Source organism: Calypte anna, chromosome 21 (assembly GCF_003957555.1).
Source record: "Calypte anna isolate BGI_N300 chromosome 21, bCalAnn1_v1.p, whole genome shotgun sequence".
Classification (NCBI taxonomy): Eukaryota; Metazoa; Chordata; class Aves; order Apodiformes; family Trochilidae; genus Calypte; species Calypte anna.
Genome location: NC_044266.1, coordinates 5,426,412 through 5,448,495, shown reverse-complemented (window position 1 = coordinate 5,448,495; position 22,084 = coordinate 5,426,412). Strand labels below are relative to the sequence as shown.

The following is a 22,084-nucleotide window of genomic DNA, read 5'->3' as shown; positions in this document are numbered from 1 at the left end:
GTGCTTCAGGAGCCTTGCTGGGTGTGTGAAAAAGCACAAGGGAAATAGGTCTCAGAAAAAGTGTCACGTTTCTGTGCAGCCCTGTGAATATTTGGGCTGTGCTGACACATCACTGAGCTGGGGGAGCTGTGATCTGCCTCCCAGAAGGTTTGTTCATAACGGCCTTGGCAGCATCTCCTCCCACCAGCTCCTCCTTAGGGTTGTTCAGAGTTGAAAGGATGGAGACACCCACATGAGTCTTGCTCACTCATGTCCCATCAGTTTCTGGTGGTTTCTGGTTTGGAAGCCCCCAAAATCAGCTCTAGTTCTGCACAGCTGCTTCTTCAGTGCCCAAATGTTTCCCAGGGCCAGAGCCTTTTAGCACCACACCAAGCAGGTTTCTGCAGTGTGGTGGTAGCACCCCCAGGGGTGACTTGTCACCTTGTCACTGCTGCAGCTCCTGCTTTTTGCTCCTGCCACCTTGAGCTGATTTATTAGTGAGAAAGTATTGAGGACACTTAGGGCAATGTTCCCTGTGGACAGAACCTTTGTGATAAGTGCAGCATTTTGCTGCTTCCCTGGGAAACATCTCAAAGCTGCTCCAGTGAGGAATGGATCACAGCTGCCGTGACACAGCACACACACATCTGGAAGCTTTGGGGCTTTGTAAAGGGCTTCATGGGGATGACAATTTTGGGAATGGATCAGGAGACTGCTTTGGGTTGCTGCCCATCAGAGTCAGCACGTTTGAAATTTGCAGTACACCATAACAGCTCAAAGTTAAATTATTTAATGTTGATAGAGAGCTTGGAAAGGGGTGAATGCTGTGTCACTGCCAACTGTGTTTCTCCCAGGAGGTGATTTACAGAAATGCTCAGAGTTCATACAGGGAGAAATGGAGCCAAGCAAGAAGTGACCCATGCCTGATGATGGGACAGGGAACACACCCTGCTCCAGTGACTTCTGGGTTTAGAATGTTGTCTCTGAAAATGATGATGATTTTCTTTTTCCAAATGTGGTTGTTGTTGTTTTTTTTCTTTTATTTCCATCAGCCAAGTCAGAAGCTGCCCCAGCTCCTGCACAAGAAAAGCCTTCACTATCAGAAGAGGAAATAGAGAGGAAATGCAAATCTATCATTGATGAGTTCTTGCATATTAATGATTTTAAGGTAAGCAAAATGAAACCTCACTGGAAAGCCTCAAGTCCCACAGCTTTGTTTTCTCTCCAGTGTCTTTGTGTGGGCACACCCAGCTCACCAGGAGGGAACAGAAGTGAGAGGTCCTGTCAGAATCCAGGCAGCAGCAGCTCCATGAGAGTTTTTAGCACAGTTGTTTCCCAAACTTATTTTCTGCCCTGCTAGTAATAGGAAAACCAGCCCAGCCTGTGTGTTTGAAGCAGTAAGAGCTGTGGGTATCCATCATGAATCACTGAGAGGCTCTGTAATAACAGCAATTTTGGAAGCAGAAAAGCTATTGGGAAAATAAACTGAGGTTTTCCTTCAGTTATCAAAGCAATGTGCTGTTCTGATCTGGAGGCAGATAAAGAAATGCTAAATATTGAACAAACCACTCCAGAGTATTTTTAATAAACATTGGAAATTACTGAGCAGCTGTCATCACTTTCTAGTTAGAGGTTGAAGTTTTGTTTCCCTTGTAAGTGGATTTTTAGCATGTCCAGGGAGGTGGCAAGATGTGTTATATTCACTGCAAACTGATTTTTTTTTTATCTTTTGCTGAAAAAAAAAATGTAAAAACTGCCAAGTTTGAAGTGGCAGCACTCAGGAGTTCCTGGGTTGATACCCTAAAAGCAAAGTTGCTGCTTCCACTTTGTAGGGCTTCCCATTAAAATCAGAAAGAGGAATATTCTTCTGATGGATTGTTTTGGGTTCACATCTACTTATCAGGAGAAATTATTAAATCCTGGTTTGAAAAAAAAACTGAAATAATTAAACTTTGAATGGTGATGTCCCCAGCTTGCTGGCCTGGCAGTTCTCAGCAGGAGGAATCAGGGATGGACTCTCCAGTCCTTTTTCTTTTTGCAAGAGACTTCTGAGTCTGACCCTTGGATGTCTGGGGCTGAGGGGCTGCTTCAGCTTCTGGGCTTGCATACACAATGACATTTTTTTGGCTGACTGGAAATAGAGTTGAATTGTATTAGACAAATGCAGCTCTGGTTAAATAAAAAGCCCATCAGGTTGAGGCAGCTTGTTTGCATTCATGGCTTAGTTGATAAAAACACTTGGATGCAGAGAGCAGCAAAGCTTCTGACTAATTCAGCTTCAAGTCACATTAATAAGGCCACATGTGAGTGTGTCAGGGTGCAGCACACAGCTCTTGCTCATGGGTTTAGTCTTCAATATTTAACCTGACTGTAAATTAAAACTGCTGAGCTGTGTGCTGGCATCCAGGGACAGCAGTGGCATGTTCACCTGTCTGTCCTGGAGACACCAGGATCTGTCAGGGATGTCTGATGGAAGAGCTGTGACTGGGGCCACCAGGCTTGTGACCTGCAGAAAAGAGCCCCTGGGGGGGCCATGGGCTGCCAGTTCTGGATAACTGAAGGCAGAACATAAAACAAAGAGCAAATGCCTTCAGTCAGGAAGCCCCTTGAGATCCCTTGGGCTGCACTTAGAAGGTCAGTGGAAGATCTTTGCTGATGACAGTGGAGATTTTTGAAGTGTGACATTGAGTGTGTCTCTGAGAGCCTCTGTTTAAAGAGTCTGTTGTTTGCTTAGGTTACAGAATGCACATGCCAGAAAATAGAAGCTTTATAAAGAGGACATTTTCCTCCAAGTGCTCCCCAACCATGTTCTGCTTCTTTATATGGTGTGGGTTTGTAACACAGGCATTTCTGTGCCAGATCAGATCAGCAATGAATATAACCTGATGTCCTCTTTTTGGCTTGGCTTAATATTTAATGAAATAATAAGCAGCTTGGTGGCATCCAGAAGACAATTCCTGTCCTTTCACTGAGCAGCCAAACCAGACCCTGGAGCCTGATTGTGTAGTTTAAAAATTCCATTGCCTGCATGGCATAAATTCTCATTATTATTATTTGATTACCATCTTGGTGGTGATTTAGGATGAGATTCCACAGCCTAGTTCAGCATCTTTAGCTTCACTTAGATATTTATTTCCAAAAAAACCCCAAATCCAGCAGTTTCTCAATCTGCCATTGAAGAAAACACAGACCCCAGGTGCACCAGGGGTGCTGTAAACTGACTTCTTGTAGAAAATAGACTTCTGCCCTGGTTTTTGGTGTTTCCAGTTCAAGCAAATGATGCTGTGTGTTGTTTGAACAGGAAGCAATGCAGTGTGTGGAGGAGCTGAGTGCCCAGAACCTGCTGCCTGTTTTTGTGCGAGTGGGAGTGGAGTCAACCCTGGAGAGGAGTCAGATCACCAGGGATCACATGGGACAGTTATTGCACCAGTTGGTGCAGGCAGGAAAGCTGAGCAAACAGGATTTCTTCAAGGGGTTTGTATTCTGCCTGTAGAAACTTGATGCTTTTCTTGAGTCTTGACTGTGTTGGAGAGGAATGATTTCCCACCTTGCTTTGCTGTCCTGCCTTCTACACATCTTGAAGGAGCATTTTTGCCTGGGTGTATTAATACATAACATACTAATTGTGACCTATATTTAAGTATTTCAGGTGTTTTAGCAAATAGAAGTATTTTCATAATTATTTCAGTATTCCTTTCTAAGCTAATACATAGTTGTATATTTAAATGAGTGTGTTAGGATTGCTGCTGTGTGCAAATCACTGAATGTGATTAAAAGAGGAGACAGAAGAAGGCAAAAAAATCTTCACGTGACCTCAGTGCCTGGGAGCTGTGTAGCCTGAAATCCTCCACGTCCCCAGCCCCACAGCTGCTCTCCAGCCTCCAGCTTCACCCACACCATCTCATTTCCCAACAACTCAACTGCAAGGAGTGGACATGTCCTCGAGGGGCTGAGAAGAATATGGGATGGGTTAGACCTTGCTCAAGAGATCTGAGTTTCGTCTTCTGATTCATTTCAGCTTTCTGGATCTTGTGTTCCCAGCCTGGATTTGAGCTGGTGTCCAGTTGTAAACAGATCTGTGTTCCCAGAGAGGTCCCTGGCACTGCTTGCTGGGGCATTGAGCAGGGTGATTAGAATGGGGATAACCACAAAAAGCAGCCAGCAAACAGGCAGCTGAAATTATGCTTCCAGATACTGAGTTTCTGGGTTGTTAGCTCTGTCTTGCTGCTTTTATTTGAATCCTGTCTCATCTGGGAGCCTCTGGTGATCTCCTTGCATCCATGTCTAGCAGTGAATTTCATCGTGATGCAATCCAGGCAAGTTTAGACAGCCTGACTTCAAAATTGTGTGGAACAAGAGTAAAACAGAGAGATATCCACAGGGAGGACACTTGTCTGTGTCCATGTAATTGCTGATGGTCGAAATGACTTGTTTGAAGTGAGACATTTCTGTAATGGATTGTGATTAAAGCTGCTCCTGTGTTTCCTGGAGTGTGGATAAGTGGCTGTGATGCCAAATAAGTAGGATCTTGATGAAATAGTGGGACCTGTGGTCTGACTGTGGCATAAACAAAGTGAAACAGCTCCTGAAGATGATGAAAAGGCAAGTGATGTTCAGTGGGCACATGAGAAGAACACTGAAAACCACTGTACTTACTCACACAAGACAAATTACTGTGTAATTAGGGGTTATGGGATGGGTGCTGGTCACTGTGCAAGTCTGGAGAGACAGGCAAGAGGAAACTGATTTCTGTCAGAAACAAACCCATGTAGCAGAGGACATCAAGAGCAAAACACAGGAGATGTTCCTGGCCTTGAAACACAAGAGAATGAACATTTATAGTCACTAAAGTGGACCCCAGAAGTTCCAAGGTTTTCAGGAAGAGATGAATCCTGATGCAGGAGATGCCAGAAAAATGATCATCTTGTACCAGGCACAGGAGGTGAAGCCACCTGCAAGGCTTTTATCTGCAAAAAGAGTTTTGAGTGATTCTGGAAACTCTGTCCAGTGTTCAGGACCAGATTTGTAATTCATCCTGCCCCATTTTCTCTTCTGGATGGAAACCTCCCTCTGGTGCATAGAACCCTTTGACTTTAAGACATTTTGCTAATTACCTTACGTTTAAACTTCTGTTACTGTTACTTCTATAAATGTTTGGCTGTGTTTGAGAAGGCTCCATTGATTAGGTGCTTTGTATTTCTAGACCAAAATGCTATTTAGTGTCTCAGGTATTACCAGTTAGCAAACAGTTTGTTACTGGAATGTAACAATTCTTGTAAATGGAGCTTTCCTGGATGTATCTGCTGGTTTTACAGAAGGCAATGCCTTCCAGGAGTGGGAATTCACTCCTGGAAGTGGTGAAGCACTGACAGCATAAGATGAAAATAGGTTTTTAATTACCTTTGTGATTCTTGTCACCTCCTCATTGCCTTTTTGTCCTTCTGTAACAAAGGAGTTTTGAAGTGCAGGTTTGCTTAAATTAAATTATGTTTAACACTTGACATTTTTCTTCCCTTTTTCTGAAGTTTTGCAGATACCTTGGAGATGGCAGATGATATGGCCATAGATATACCCCATATTTGGTTGTACCTAGCTGAGTTGGTGACCCCCATGTTAAAAGAAGGAGGAATCTCTATGAGAGAACTTATACAGTAAGCAATGTTGTTGTATTTCAGTGGTGGTTGTGCTGAGCTGCCTGCCTGGCTGGGCTGGAGTATTTTCACAGCATGGTTCCCATCAGTTTATAAAAGATAAGTGGTGTTAGAGGCTCAGCTTCTTGGGTGAGTGGATGAAAGGCTTGCTGCACGTAGCTGAGGACTTGCACCAGCCTGAAAGCTGTGGTGGGAAGGGAGCTCCCTGCTTCAGGGATCAAAGTTTTATCTGTAAATCTACTTCAATCCTGTTTGTTTCAGCTGAGCTAAAAAACAACCCCAGTGTGTGATAGTTATTTGAGAGCACGTGGAGGCTCTGGGAATGGGGTTTGAGGAGAGTGGGGTGTTGCACAGGAGGCTTTATGTCTTGGAAGTGAGAGCTGCTAGCTGGGCATTGCCTTAAACAGGCACAAAAACCTTGCTGCCAGCCTGGAATCTGCTTCCAGAACCAGAGTTTCTGTGTTTTGTTTGTCCTTATGGATTTGGGGATTAACTAAAAGCCAATGGAATGGTTCTCCTTTCCTGGAAGTAGTGTATTAAGAAAATCATGGCTTTGTCCCCAAAAAGGGTTCTGCAGCTCCAATGCAGCATCCCAGAAAAATGGGTGGATGTGACATGACATAAAAATGAATTCTTTGGCATTAGCCCAGTTGTGGCAAGTGCACTGCATCCCTCAGGTCTGTTTTATCAGCAGTGCCAGGTAGACCCAATCCTTTATTCCTAGCAGAAAGTACAGGTGATTCCCTGCCTCAGTTTGATCACTACCTCTCACCTTACATTCCAAATTCAAATTATAAGGAAAAATTCCTCTTCTTCTTTCATTCTAGAGAATTTAGCAAACCTTTGCTTCCTGTGGGAAGAGCCGGCGTCTTGCTTGCTGAAATCTTGCACCTTCTATGCAAACAAATGGTAAGTGTCCAGGAGTTCCATCCACAGGCAGGAGCTGGATTCCAGCAGCCAGGACATCTTTTTGCATGAAGCTACATACACATTTCCCACCTGAAGATATTTAGGGATGGGTCAGCCAGTCCAGCTCACTTAGGAAACCTGCCTCTTCATCCCCGCTTTCAAACCAGAACTTAGGAGGTTCCAAAAAGTTGAGTTAACTTTTTTTTTTTCTCATCACTTTTCCCTTTTGCAGGTACCTTTGTACCTGGCTTCTTCCAGAAGCTAGAGTGCTGAAATCCCACAAGAAGGGACATTCTCAAGGTATTTCTGGGCTGACCAGAAGCAGCAAGTGCCGGAACTCTTGTGAGAGAGCTGTTCTTGCAGACCAGAGAGGTTCTGAGGGTTCGGATAAGCTTCAGATGGACTCTCAGGCTTCTGGGGGCTTATCCAAACTAAACCTGCCAACTCTTAAGAGTCACCCATCACTAGGGGTAGTGACACCTTTTCACCCTGTAACTTCTAGAGCTCTCTTACACATTTCACGGTTGTGTGTCCAAACAGTTTGGTGGTTTCCCTATAACTCTGTCTCCATTTTTTGTCTCTCTCTCTCTTTTTATTTTTTTTTTTTTTTTTTAATCCAGCTAAATACTGCACTTTGGAGAGTGTCTATTTTCAACCCTGTAAAATCCCTCACTTCTCTTCTGTGTTTTGGGTTTTTTTATTTATTTTTTAAAGCATGCATTCAAATAAGGTTGAATGAAGCAGGAGCATTTCAGTCTAGCAGTGCAAACAGTAACTTCTTATTAATTTATTTTTGCTTTATGCTTGTTTGGACAGTTGACTTCCATGCCTTTTTTCTCTGTTCTATGAAAAAAAAGCTGCTGTGCTCTGGGGGTTGAAGCAGAGCCTTGGGTTTCTGTTGCTGCCACAGCTTTCTAATCCAGTCTCATCCCGGCCCATTCTTGGACTTGGGTATTTCAATATATCAGTCATTTAATTCAGATCCTGATGAACCACAGCAGGAACTGTGCACAATTAGCTCATTGTAGACTTGAAATTGTAATCTGCTTGGAAACTAAAAATCAGGCTGCTTTTATCAGTGCTTAACTTAGGCTGTGTAGCCATCCCCCTTGTGCAGGTGCTACAGGGTAAAAGTTCAAAGTTTTGGCAAAGCCTTTGGGTGAGAAGAGTTGTATTTTTATTCTTGTCAGAGTTATATATGTGCCATCTTAAGCAGGACAGGGGAAGGTCAGGGTGACATTAGAGGATGCAGAAGGTTGAAGTGTAAATGCCCCAGAGGTGCTTTTCTCAAGTGAATAAATTCTAGGGACTGAAGAGTGAGGTTGGTGTTAGGTACCTGAATTTGAGGATTGATCTCTGTAGAGAAAACAGCCATGTAAATAATTATTTTTCTCAAAGCTAGCTCATTTGACCTTAATGTCAAGGCAGGAGGAGAATGAATTACAGAATAAGTTAATGACAGAGTCAGGAGAAGAAGCAAAGTCATCTAACTCCCAGCTCTGTGTCCCGGCTGTGGGAAACCGTGCCTTGTTCAGATAAATCACTTTTCATAAGTAATCCCTGGCTGAAGTTGTTGTAAACCCCACGTGTCATGTTATGCCTTGTTTATTACCCATCACCGTGGCATTTGACCACTTGACCAGATGTGTATCCCTGTGGCAGGGTTGCATATATGATTTCTCTTGCACGGGATTTCCAGACGTTTTCACCTCCTTGTTAGGCATCTTGTTTGGTGGCTGAATGGTTCTTTATTCCTCCTGACACAGCTGCACCACTCCGGCTTGTGTAACCTCCCCTGCTTGTCTCTCACATCTTTAAAGTTAACAATTTTTTTGTGTTTTAGAGCCATAAGAAAGTGGGAGCCTTATGGAGGGAGTCTGGTCTCAGTTGGAAGGACTACTTACCCGAAGGGGAGGATGTACATACCTTTCTCATGGAGCAAGTGAGTGCAGAGCAAGCAGCTGATTAATTAATGGTTTTGTCCCATTTGTTCATCCTCTTCCATCCCATTCTTAGGTATGGGGTGTGAAGGGTCTCCCTCACCAAGCTGGGGTTTGATCATTTCAGCACCTCCTTGCTGAAGCACTGGGAGGACAGGCTGGTCCCCTCCAATCCCATGCACACACCTCCTGTCAGCTGGCTTCCTCTAGGACACCTCTTTCTCCATCTAGGGGGAATGAACTCAAGAATGAGTTCTGCAGCAAGGACAAACCATATGTAGAAGGGCCAGAATAACTGACAGTAATTATTCCTTCAGCCCACCTTGTTTTATGATCCTGGCTGTGGGGCTTTACATCTGAGAGGAGCCAGGTCTGCTAGAAGGCACCTTCTTGGTGGTGCTCCTAAGGAAGGAAGAAGATTGAGATCTCCCTTTGAAGCTCCAAGTGATCCACTGTCCTGTTTTAAACACTGCAGGAAATGAAACAGATAACCAAGGCCTGGGGCTTGGTGGGGGGGATTGTAGAACCTCTGCCATATATTGCAATGAATTGGGGCGTTAGCTGCAATTTCTTTGAGCCAGTGCCAGCTCTGGTAATTGCATTCCAGCTCCCTGTTGTTTTAGTTGAGCAACATGCCCTTTATTTTCTGCTTTCTTGTATTGTGCAGGGCTGGAGTTGCTCTGAGATGTCTGCCTCTCTTTGCTGGATAATGTAGTTCCCACGTGTTTGCAAAATGCTTTATAATCTTTGGAACAGAAAAAGTATATAAATGGCTGTAATGATAACTCAGCAGTTGAAAGATGCCATAATGCAGAATGAAGTGCTGCTCACTGTCTCAACTTTGTGTAATTCAGAATAGGAAAACAGTTTTAACTAATTCTCATCATCACTTCTCATGTTGCAGAAGTTGGACTTCATGGAGTCTGACTGTTCCAGTTCCTCAGAAGCACTTTCAGAGAAAGAACTCTCTGCAGAAGAGCTGAACAAGCAGCTAGAAAAACTCATTGTTGAGGACAAGGCAAATGATGAACAAATCTTTGACTGGGTAGAGGTACAAAGACTGTTTTCACCCTCCCTGAGCACAGTTCATTAACTGCTTTATAAATATTTTCTTGTCTAAAGGAGCATCTCTGCAGGCTCCTCCCTAGGCATGGGACATGAAGATGATTAGGTCTGTGGGATCAACACTTCCAAAGAATTCAGATCTGGAATATATATATATATATATAATCAGTTATTTCATAGTAAGCTTCATAAGGAATACTGTCAGACACCTGTGTAACTGCCTTTTAAATAATGTTGACTTTTTGAGTCTGAAAACACTGCATCTGGCTACTTAATGCATTTTTAGGGGCAATCCTCTGCTTCATTCTTTCTTCACAAAATACTACATAATTGCTTCTCAGTGTTTTTTGCAGCATGACCAACCAAATTGCCTCTGCCATGTTGCAGAAACATCCTGGGGAGTCGTTTAAGGCAAATGTATCTTTCCTGGGATATTTGACCAGTAACTGTAACAGAAAGTAAAGAAAAAAGGAAAAAAAAAAACCTAAGAACCCATGTCAACCTGCTGATCTTTTGCCCTCTACCTCTGGCTGCATCCTTTCAGCCAGATATTTAATCAAGTGTCTGAAATTCTACCCAACCTGATCCATTTAGGTCTTGTGCTTAGGGCTAAGTCCTGGTCAGCTTCATCTCAGTTATTTCTATTGCTGGAGCAGTGTGTTAGAAATGACATTTTTCTGCTGCCATCCAAGAAGTCAAGAGCAGAATGAAAATCTGAGGACACCCACGGGCTCTTTGTTGTCTTGGACAAGTTACAGAGCCATTCTCTGAATTTCTTCTACAAAGCAAACAAATCTCCACCCAAGAATCATGCTGTAAAATGTATTGTAAAAGCCTAAAACTCTTAGAAAATGCTTAAGAGCATTGTAAAAGCCAAGTGTCACTGGCTTGGGTTGTTCCTGGAGACAAATGACTACTTGTGGGAGTAGTTAAAGGAGGAGTTAAGTGGTGTATTGATTGCATGAGAGCTGTTGTTCCATGTTGACAGACCTGAGATAGTTTCTCAAAGTGACTGGGAAAACTGGAGTTTGCAGAGGGGTGAACTGGGCTTGTGCTGCAGCAGCCTTTGCTGAACTTGAACTTGCTGCTAAATTCAGGGGTGGTGCTTGAGAGCAGTTACTCTCACACAGCTGAGTGTTTTTAACTGGTCCATTTACTCTTGATTTCAGGCTAATCTAGATGAAAGCCAAATGAGTTCACCTACATTCCTTAGAGCTTTAATGACAGCAGTTTGTAAAGCAGCTATTATAGGTGAGTAACTTGCAGTATAAACATCACACAAACCAATTGTGCAAAGAATTATATTTTTCAGGTTTATATACCTTTTTCCTCCCCTTGAAGCTGTTTTTTTAATCACACATTGAGACTTTAGCACCATATTGAATTTTAGTGCTGAAGAGCTGTCTGCTTCCCCTGTGTCAGCCAGGGGCTTGGGTGGTCATGGTGCTCTTGAGGCCCTGGCATGTCCCAGTGACCTTGCTTGAAGATGATAATGCATTAGACATCATTAAGATAATTTGCATTTCTACTCCTGTGTCAGCAATATGTGTGGGCACCCTCTGATTGTGGGGTGCCACATGGGCTGCAGGAGAGAAGCCAGCCTGCACCTCTGTCTTGTTCATAGTTTTATGTCCAAAGTTGCAATTTTGGAAAGATACTTGATGTGGATTGTTTGAAAGAACAGCATCCAGCTGGAAGCAAAGGGAAGGGTGGGAACCTCAGACCCTCCAGGGGGCTTGAATAAAGCACAGCAGCTAGAAACATCTGGTCAGTTCAGTTTGTTCTCTTTAACTTCACTGTTGGCATCTGGGGAGGCAAAAAATTGTGCTTGTGAAGCACCCGGTTCTGCTCTTTGCTGTAAGAGTCACGCTCGGCGGAGAGGAAAGTCTGATCTTCATCTTGTTGGGAGGGGAAAGGCAGCCCGGCTCCTTTTCTTCTCCGTGAGAACAGAACCTTCTGATGCCACCTAGTGTTGGTGGGGAAATCACACAGAGTTTGGTTGCCAGTGTTTAAGGGTTTCATGATGTGTATCAGGATTTACGTTTTGACCTTGTCTCTAATTGAGGGTTTTTTCCTTTTGTTTTCAAAATATCATGTAATTGTGCTGCACAGGCTACTTAAAAGCTGCTAAATAGTTTTATCACCCTGCTGATGGACTTCTAGTGGGTATTTTTTATATATTTCTGATTTTCTGTGTCTTGCACAGCTCATGATTCTGTTCCTGCCTTAGGATTTTTAGAAAAATAATATACATCATTTCCTAAAACACTGCAGAATTGAAATTTTAGCCCTAGCCATCATACCCACTCTGGACATACAGTTGTCTGTGGAAACTCTACAAAGTGAGGTGGTAATAATTCTGTGTCTGTCAGCAGGCTGGTTTAGGGCCAGGGTTGCTGCAGATACTGGTTGAGTTTGGAGAACTGGAGGAACCAAGACTTGCAGGGAAAGGCACAGCTTCCTGTTGTTTCTTGTCTTTTCTCTCCAAAATCTGCTATTTCTATTTGAGTAAATAAAGGGGATAGAAGGTCTGCCCCAGCTGCCATGTGCCAAAGCTGACCATATTTTCTCCTCTTCCCCCCAGTGGACTCTTCCAGCTTCCGTGTGGACACTGCTGTTATCAAACAGCGAGTTCCGATCTTACTCAAGTACCTGGACTCAGACACGGAGAAGGAACTACAAGCACTTTATGCACTACAAGCATCAATAGTAAAACTTGATCAGCCTCCTCGTAAGTGTTGCATCTGCACCAGGGATTTGAATTCCTGACAGTGTAAGGAAAGGTTGTTTCAGTGGGAGTGGAAGAGGATGTGCTTTTCCTTACCTTTGTATGTGACAGAGGAGAGCACGCAGGGTGCAGTGGTTTCTGCTTGTCCAGATTCTGACTTACAGAGCAATACAGGTCCCCAAATGCTTGAGGCTGGCTCTTCTCTTGTAGAAGGAAGGAGAAACCTTCCTTGAAAAAGAGGAAATAAAAGAGCAGTAAAAAATAATCTGCCCCACAGGTGTCAGGGGACTTGGAGGGAATAAAGTGAGTTGGGCAATTTGTGAGTGTTGTCCCAGAGACACTGTAGGTGACTTGTTAGAAAAGAGACAAGGGAGTTGCCAAAGAAATGGGGGTTCCTGGGGAGTCTGCAGGGTGGAGTGTCCAAAACCACCAAACTTGGTCCTCCTTACCTTTAAGGTGCTGGTTATGCTGAGCTGTGAAAACCCACAGGAGGAGCCCCAGCAGGTTGTGTGTCCCAGTGAGAGGAGGACAGGCTGCCCTGGGTTCTGTGCCAGTCCATGCCTAGATGTTCCCACAAGCTGCTCTCCCTATCCTGCTGAGCAGACGTTATCCAACAGCAAGGGGGGGACCCGTTTTCCCTCTCAGCTGTGTGCAGCCAGCCAGGAAGCAATAACTCAGTAGCAAACCCCTCCTTTCACTCCTGTCTGCATCTCTTGCATTAAAGGTCACGTTAATCCCCTTATCCGTGGCCGCGTCTTTGTCTGCCGAGGGGAGCGGCACAGGGCTGACAGCTGTTCCCTCCTGTTATCCCATTATTTGCAGATTTGTTGCGGATGTTTTTTGATTGCCTGTATGATGAGGAGGTAATATCAGAGGATGCCTTCTACAAGTGGGAAAGCAGCAAGGACCCAGCGGAGCAGAACGGGAAAGGAGTAGCGCTGAAATCTGTCACCGCGTTCTTCACGTGGCTACGGGAGGCCGAAGAGGAGTCAGAGGATAATTAAAACTTAAAAAAAATGCAGAGATAGAGGAAAAAAAAAAAAAAAAGAAAAAAAAAAAGAGAAAAACTTTAAAAAAAAAAAAAAAAACAAAAAACGATTAAAAACGATTTAAGTATTTTTTTTAAAGTTTCACGTCTTCGCCAATCACAGTGCAGCAAGGCCAATTCTCGCTCAGACCCCCCCTGTCCCCACACATGCACGAGTGGGAGAGGTAAAAATAGATAAACACAAAGGTGATCACAGAGGAAAAAAAAGGTACTTGAAAAGAAAAAAGTAAACTTCAAACCTGAGGGCGGGAGCACTAAACCAAAATACATGTATTATTTATAGAAAATATTTTCTGTTTTAATCTTTTTTTTTTTTCTTCTTTTCTTTTTAAACAAGGACTTCTACTTACAAAAACACAAAGCAAAACGAATCTGTTTAGCAAAACAAAAAAGAAAAAAAGTTGAAAACTTCTAATTTATTATTTTAAGGACTGCAAATGCCAGTGTAATTTTTTAATTTGCAGTTTCTGTATACAAATTGTATAATAGAACAAAAGCAGAGAAATAAAATTCCCTCCCCTTCATATGCACCTCAGTTTTGTTTCCAAGCATGATAAATAGACAAAACTTTCATGGGGGTTGGGGTAAGCTAGATGAGGAAGAGATCAATTTTTTTTTTTTTTTAAATTGTCATCAGATTTTTCTGCCTGCCTCTCAGCTTGCTTCAGAAATTAAAAAAAAAAAAAAAAGAAAATAGTAATCAAAACGTACATAACCTTGGAACAGAAGGAAATGAATTTGAGAAAACCGCTGTGGACCAGAGTGCTCCGAAAATAACTCGTTCAAAACAGTGCTACCCTGGGGAAAAAAAAGTACTAGTGATACTTTCAGAACCTTTAGAGCAACTTTAAGGCTTGTAAATACATAGAACAAATATTTAAAAAAAAAAAAAAAAAAAAAAAAAAAAAAAAGGAAAAAAAAAAGAAATTGACTCAATACTATTTCTTTTCACTTTCAAAATATAAAGAACAAAATAAAGACAAACATTGCAAGTTTAAAAAAGAAAGTAAAGCGACTTCTCCTTTGACAGCTGCTGAATGTGTGCACCTCCTCTGAGCGGTGCTGGCTCCCTTGGGTAGATCCCCAGTTCCAAACTGTGTACATATAGTGTGTGTATGTATGTGTGTCTACCAAAAAAAGGGGTGAGAGCAATTGTTTTAAAAAAAAGAAAAAAGGAAAAAAAAAAACAAACAAGGGGGTGGTTGCTGCTTGGGAGACTATTTCTATTTCTGCAGAGAACTGAACACCAGGCGAGCAGCTGGCTGGGCTGCCGTGCCGTGGGGGTGCGTTTGGTTCCCTGCGTGTTGCTGGGCCAGTTGGTGCCTGATCCCAGCTCCGTTCTTCCAGCGTGCTGCCCTGGTGTCTCTCATGTGACTTGGATCAGTGGCATCATCCTGAAGACTTGGGACCCTGGTAGGTGACAGCTGCTCCAGACAGGACAGCCCTTCGTTCGTCACCTGCATCCATCGCTCTTCGCAGCTGCCCGTCGCCTTCCTGTGCCCGAAGGACCCAGAGACCGTGGGGGTGAAAAGGAAAGAGCCCTGCAGGAGGCAAAAGGTGGAACAAGCACTCCAGTGTTCTTCCCACCCCGTGAGGGTGTCTGAGGGCTGCACGAAGCCCCCGTACAGATCAACAGTGATCGCTTTGCAGCACAGTTGTGTTTCCCAGGTGCCCAAAGGGACCTCAGCCGTGCCCCGACGCCATGCAGTCCTCCAGACTGAGCTGCTGCTGAGTGCATCAAGTCTCTTGTGTGTCTCTCTTCAACAACCAAAGACGACCTGCTGGCTCTCACTGTGAAGAGGCATCTACCATCGTACAGTCTGCAAAGTCTGTCAAAACCCTAAAAATGTCATTTGTGAACTGTGGTCTCTGGACCACAAGGAACCCGGGGAGCGTTTGCTGGTGGGCTGTGGAGCAGTAGCTGCTCACGTGATGCTGGCTTTCCAGCTGCTAAGTCTCACTTATTTTTTTAAAAAACAAACAAAAAAACAAAACAAAACAAAAAAAAAACCACAGGAAAAACAAACAAAAAAAGCTACAATAACATTAAATACTTTCCTAATCTTACTTTTCCATGTAAACAGTCGCTGTATGTGCACAAGGATGTTGTATGATCACCACGGGGAAGGGAGGAGGGTGCCTGGTTGTGGCTGCAGGGGAGGTGTCCATGAGACACTTTCCCTGTTGACATGTTCTACACTATGAAACCAAGCTTGAGAATCCATGGCCTAAAACACTAGAGCATTGGTTTTTGGTTTGGGTTTTGTTTTTTGTTTTTTTTTTTTAGTAACAATAAAACACTTTTCTCTGATGTTTTGTTAAAAAAACCAAAAAAATCTCACCCTTAAAATATGCAAATGTATGTATGTGCTTGTACAAGACCCACAAGTCCTTGTCCAGAGGGCACTCTTGAGATCTCTGAAGGACTCCTCTGCATGGAAACCCCCTCAGTGGGTCTCAAGGTGTTTTAACTTCTGCAGAAGGATGTGTGGGTCCTCTGCTCACAAAAGGAATTTTCCAGCCAGAACATGAGAGGTATGTGATGGTTTGTAGCAGTTTGGTAGTTCAATGGCTGTGAGTTTGTATGTAAAAGAGGCCAAATATTTGCTAAATCAGTGTGGGGTGCTGATGAATGTCCTCTGACAGGAACTTGTCAGACCCTGCTGGGAATGTGATGGTGCTGGAAGGACTGTGATTTATTTATCGATTGCCTTCAATCAGAAAGGCAGAAACTGCTGCAGAGCCTTGGGAATCAGAGTGTGTCAGGGCAAGGAAATTTGTTTGGGGAGCTTGAAGCTTTCAGCTGTAAGAGTTGGGGGGGGGGAAAATTGGGAATAGTAAGTGTGTGGGCAGAGGAGAGATGGGAAAGTGTCTCCCCTCCTTCTTAGAGCCTTTTAATGTTAAATGTTCCAGGGGGGTGAGAACTTCCCCAACATTGTCCTGCAAATCCCAGAAAGGGAGATTTCAGAGGTTTTAAGGTGTGGGGTGTTTTTTCAGAACTGCCCAAAGGCTGTGAAAAGGTGGGTTTGCAGCATGGGATGCTGTGAGCAGCACAAGACCTTGAGGTCTCCAGCTGGGTGTGTGTTCTCTTGAGTTTCAGGATCCTACAGGTGTCCCCACAAGGAGTGTCCCTGACACCAGTCTGAGGTCAAAACTGCTTCCTCTGCTCCCCTTGTGGAGTTTGCCACATGCTGCTTGCTTACCTGCACCCCTACCAAGGTCTGATTGTTTTTCCTGTCACGTTGTACATCAGCAGAGGTTTGCAGATAGTTGGAGGTCCTCAGGATGTGGCCTGTTGTCCTAGAAGTCTCTTTTTTAAGGGTGATTAAATGAGAAAAACTAAGATATAATGAAACAGAAAAGGGGATAATTAATTAAAAGAGGTTCCCATGGGAATGTGGTTTGTAAGAGCTTCATTTTACCTAAGCAAGAAGAGGTAAGCTGTGGTTACTCCTACCTGACATCAGAACAAAGCCTAAAGCAGGGAGGACAGCAAATTTCCCCCAAGAATACTAAAGGTTTGGGTGTGTTAGGGTTTTTTCCTCCCAGACTTGTCCTGTAAGGCCTTTAAAAGACATCTGGACAGGCTCAGGGGGACATTAGAAGCCATTTCTACTGCAGTCCTTGTCCTGAGGCTGTGTGGGCAATTAAAGACAGAGGCAAGGAGGAGCAGAGGCATCACACACCCCTGTTCTTTCTTCCTGCTCAAAATGTCCCCAAACCTGAAGAAGTCAAATGGAAAATTTCCAGCCCAGGTGTCTGCCTAAAGCTGGTTTCTTTCTAGGAAACTTTTCAGGACTGGATCAGCTATTTCTGTGAAGGAGGTCAGGGAACACACCCATACCAGAAGTTTGCACTCTTTGTTAACGTGCAGGTTTTAACCTTATTTTTTCAGGAAGCTTTGACCTGCTTTACAGAGTCAGTCTGGCAGGGAGAGCTTGGCCTTTCTGCTCCTTGGAAAAGCTTGGTTCTCTGCTGCTCCCTGATCTCAGGCCAACAGAGCAGCATCTCCAGCCAAGCAGCCTCAGCCTGAGGGTGAGCTCGTTGCACACTGCTTTCTTTTAATAAGGTTCCAAGACAGAGGCTCACACGAGATGCTGCACGCTGATGGAAACTCCAAGCAATGTGGCCTGGGGGTGAAGTGCAAGTTGCAACTAGCGTGGGATGGAAGATGGGGATGAGGAGGCTTCAGCCCAGAGGGTCCTGCTTGGCTGCCCATCTCCCAGCCTGGCTTTCTGGATGGATAATCTGTTGCAGGAAAGCCACAGGGCAAGCAGGAGCAGCAAGAGTGATGAGCCCCCAGGGCTGCCAGCAGTGACTAAATCCCTCCCAATACTTGAGGAAATTGAACTCAAAGTTTTTTACCCTTCTGTTTTTTTAGGTGCTCCACTTGCCATCTCCAGGTACCCATCATGGAACTGTGGTCTGCTGAAGTAACTCCTGCTTATTGAAATCCTGCTTTATGGATGCCTGACCATGATCTATGGAGAGTTTTGGTCACGTAGCACCAGTTCCTCATTTCCAGCTGCTAAATTGCACTGAAACAGCGACAGAAATAAACCCAGCTCCTGCTCCATTCAGTGCTTTCCAAAGGGGAGTTTGTCCAAGGGCACAGCTGTACTCCCAGCTGCAGGAATGGTTTTGCTGTGGTTGCAAATAGGAAAGGGGAGAGGAGGCTTAAGGAAGGCAATTGATGCTTTAAGTTAGAAAATGTTTGTATTACTGACTGGGCAGAGAGCAATGTAAAGCTTGGCTCTTGCACACTTGTTTGTCCTGGTGCAGCCCCTGGTGCAAGGTTTCACAGCAGTAATCACAACAGAGTTTTACTGAGCATTAGTGAATGTGGAGCAGAGCACTGTTAGAGGAGTTTTATCACAGTGCTGCAGAAAATGGCTGGAAGGGAGCTGAAACATCTCAGCATTTTGTACCTGGTACCCTTGAGTCTCACCCGTGGAAAGAAGATCAACACCATTTTAGTGTTGTAGAATAAGCTGTTCTAAAATAACACCTGCTGCAAACTCTCCACGCCACTGAAGATGGTCTGAGGTGACTTACCTGCCAGTCCTGGCCACCTCCTCTTTGTGTGGAAATCTGCTGGGGAACCACATGCTGCACCAAAAACCTCTGGTCTGGAGAGGGAGGAGCAGGCACGCGGCCTCTTCAGTGCTCTGCAGGGCTGAAGTGAAGTGAATTCTGCATGAATTTGTGGTGGTGTGTGCAGCATGCAGCTCTGTTGCCCTGCTGGGGCTGTTTTGGTACACTGTGATTATGAAATGTGAGGAATTTCATGTCTTATCTACAAAACAGGGGAGTTTTATCCATCCAAGGAGATACATCTCATTCTTCTGGCCTCCTCCAGCATCACAAAATGGAGATTTTAAGCAGGAGTCTGGGTTGTGGCTGAGAGATCTCAAACCAGTCAACAAAATTTCCCACGGGGTGACAAGACAGCACTGAGCTGACTGTGTGCTTCAAGCAAGAGCCATCACCCAAAATGCTTTCATTTTGACCCAAAAGTTTTGTGTCTTCCCAGTTTGCTGGCGTGGCAGTGCTGCCTTTGGGGTACAGGACCAGCATGGAGGCCAAGTCCAGCCAGGCTGCTGAAGGTGTCACACATGCTGCTGGTGGCAGGGGGGGCACAATGCACATGCAGCAATCAAAAAGGGGTCAAAAAACACACCAGGAGGTGCGTTTCCACTTGCCTGCTTTGGGTAAAATCACCACTATAAAGCTAAAAGTGCTGGAGAAAAAAAAAAAATCACAACTTCTAGCTGCTGGTCTGCCAGTGGTGAAGCCTCTTGTCTCATGAGCAATAAGGATGTATCTAAAATCTCTGGATTTGTCTCTAGAAAAGGAGCAGCCTTAGTCCACAACTCTCAGGCTCCAAGTTTCCATATCACAGATATGTTGCTATCACAGATACAAAGTAGACTTTGTTCCAGAGAAGGGCAAACTTAAGTATATTTAAGCATATTTTTACTTGTTAGGAATTGATGTAAAAAGGGGTTGAAGGTGCAGTGGGGAACAGAATACACCTTGGAATGAGGACTGAAGAGGTTAACTGTGATATCTGGAAAGCCACAAACTGGCAAAGAATATGCATTTTTGAGTTGAAACCAGAAATTGAAGCATTTTTGCATAGAATTACAAGAAATACAGGGCTGGCACTGAAAAGAGTAAGAAAAAATTGGGAGATAATTGTTTTTTCTGGTGGCCATTGGAGGTGTCTTTGGTAAAGCAAACCAGCAACAAAGCAGAAATTTGTGGTTAAATGAAACCTGAAAGTTTGTATTTCTGCTGGAGATGTAAAGGGGAAAAATCCAGAAGTAAAAAGCAGCTGAGGAGTTGTGTGAGGGGACTGGGATGGGTGGCACCACTGTGTAACAGGTAAGTCCTTCACCTAATGCTTTGGTGTCCTACAAAGGGGCTTGTTTCATTCTGGATGAGCAAAAGGCTCCTCTAAGTTTGTGTGTAGCTCTTAAAACTACAACTGGAAAGTAATTTGGGATGTGAGCATGGCACGTTAATTAAAGGGTGTGATTCTTTGATGGTTATGGGGTCATAACCCCCACTCCTTGGGTAAATCCACTGAAAAAAAATAAATTCAAGCTGCAAAGAGCAGTGATTGTCCCATCAGAGGAAGACACACAACCAGCTGAGCAAGAGTTTGGATGCAGAAGAGGAGGAAGGTTCCTCAAACCAAAATAACCTGCCTTGGACACACGTTCAGGGAGAACCAGATTGAAAGGTAAGAAGCTTCTCAGGGAATATTTAGGTTGTTTTCTCAAAGCACAAGAAGCAGAAAAAGCAGCAGCAGAACATGAAGCTTTAGGGATGAAAGCAAAGCAACAGAAAGGGGGTTCCCAGCCTGCTGGTGATTAGACATGGGATGGGATGGAAAAAGGCTCAAATTCCCCCTGAGGCAGGAGCAGGGGTGGACAAAAAGAGATGTGAAAGTTGAAGTAAAAATGGTAAAAGAAAAAAAAAACACCAAAAACTTGGGGTGACAACACCAAAGGACTAAATATAACCAGAGGTTTGGAGCTGCAGGATGATATTAAAACAGAATTTGGAAACAAAGGCACTGTGCTTGCTCAGCCAGCCAGGTCAGGGATGTATCAGCAGAAGCTGATTTCAACAGATAAAGTGCACAAAGGTAATAAAAACAGGGAATGAGCATCTTGTGTTTTGTTCCATGTGTGGCAGGCAGCTGTTAAGCAACACAGGGGCAGTGCCTATTAAATAAAAAGCATTCACTTTACATAAGAAAATGAGTGGCAAAATAGGGAAAATATTAATTGGTGTAAGGTAAGGAAATGAACAAAAAGGCTTGTGACCCCTTGGAATGGAGTTTCTGTGACCAGATTTAAAAAAAAAACCACACAAGAGGTTTCATGTTTCAAACGTGAACACGTGGCATTGCTCTGGATATGGGGTGGAAATGGGAAATCTCCTGACATGCAAATCTTATGGCTGTTTTGGGGAACAGTAGCAGGATGGTCTGGCTTAAACTGCAAGCTGCATTGTATGGGCAGGGCCCAAAGCTGGAGGCAGATTCATAAAAAGCTCTAGAGCTGCCTGAAGATGGAGTAAAATTGAAATCTTTTAAGTGGAAAGAAATCCACAAATCAGTGGGAATCCTACTAGGGCATGGCACTTGGGAGGGCAGGAAAGGCTTGGAAAGTGCTTAGTGCTTGTGAGAGGTAATTGATGCTGATGATAGTGCCCTGCACAATCAGAGACTTTGACAGCAAGAGTCCCTGATAAGGCATTTCCCTGTCCTGCCCTGTTCCTCCTGTGTGTCCTCTCAAAGGTGGCTCCTGTCACACAGGGTGTGCAGCACTGAGGGAACAAGGAGGGGGACACTGGTGCCAGGAGCCTTCACCAAAGAACAAGGCAGAGGGAAGAGTGAGGGATGGGTTTTGGTGCAGCTGCCATCCTCAGGTGTTTCTGCAAGACCCCACCGTGGTTGGGCAGGTGTGAGGCTGTTGAGGAATGTGCAGGGCTTGCAGGTCTCTCCAGGGTGGATTTGGAGATAAAAAATAAGAAAGAAGACTCCAAAAGCTTTTCTCCTCTGCTTGCATCTCAGTGTAACTCTGTGGTTCAGCCAGCACAGGTGCTGGGGTTTTGCACAAAGGTGTGGAAGTGAGCAAGGGGAGGGCACCTTGGGGTGATTTCATCTTTTCCTTCTTGTTGTCCTAAATGCCAGCACTCAAGGACCACATTCTCTCTCACTCCCCTCTCCTTCACCTTCCAGTCCCTCCCCTCCTGCCAGAGAGGCACCACCAGGGGAGAAAGGCCAAAGAACACATTTTTCTGCAGCTGCATGGTGGTTGTTTTGCATTCACAAGCAAGACAAGAATGTTTAGTAAAGTGAAGCCATCTGGCTAAGGCACTTCCAGGGCTGTTCAGCACAGGAGACAAAGGTTGTACAATAGCAAAGCATCACTGAGAGAACCTGGAGTGGAGAAGACACTGAGCAGGGCCAGGGCTTGGTCCCAAGAGTTTGGTTCTGGAAGAAGATGCTCTTGGGTTTAGTACACTGTTACAGCAGCCACCTAAGTGGAAAAAAAGTTGGAAGAAGATGAGACAAAAAAAATTAGTAAGGACACCATTGCAGAAACAAGACACCTTTGTGCTGCTCTGAATGATGAAAATGCTTTTTAGAAGTACTCAGGGGCTTCCCTTCTGCAGGAGGTCTAAAAGGTACCACAGTGGTCTCGTGGCTTTTTGCCATCTTCAAGTTGTAAAAATGGAAATGGAC

At 44.3% G+C, this 22,084-nt stretch overlaps 1 protein-coding gene across 9 annotated transcripts in view; it reads left to right on the top strand.

Moving 5' to 3' along the window:
• EIF4G3 (eukaryotic translation initiation factor 4 gamma 3) overlaps nt 1–13,921 on the top strand; it is a 138,871-nt gene extending 124,950 nt beyond the window's left edge. For all 9 annotated transcript variants that reach the window (XM_030463917.1, XM_030463915.1, XM_030463914.1 and 6 more), the window contains 9 exons: nt 1,032–1,147; nt 3,281–3,453; nt 5,505–5,630; nt 6,458–6,539; nt 8,383–8,481; nt 9,384–9,530; nt 10,714–10,795; nt 12,129–12,275; nt 13,095–13,921. In XM_030463917.1, coding sequence (XP_030319777.1) covers nt 1,032–1,147; nt 3,281–3,453; nt 5,505–5,630; nt 6,458–6,539; nt 8,383–8,481; nt 9,384–9,530; nt 10,714–10,795; nt 12,129–12,275; nt 13,095–13,276 — 1,154 coding nt within the window. In that variant the 3' untranslated portion in view covers nt 13,277–13,921. The remainder of the gene's footprint in view (nt 1–1,031; nt 1,148–3,280; nt 3,454–5,504; nt 5,631–6,457; nt 6,540–8,382; nt 8,482–9,383; nt 9,531–10,713; nt 10,796–12,128; nt 12,276–13,094) is intronic.
• The last annotated feature ends 8,163 nt before the right edge of the window (nt 13,922–22,084 follow it).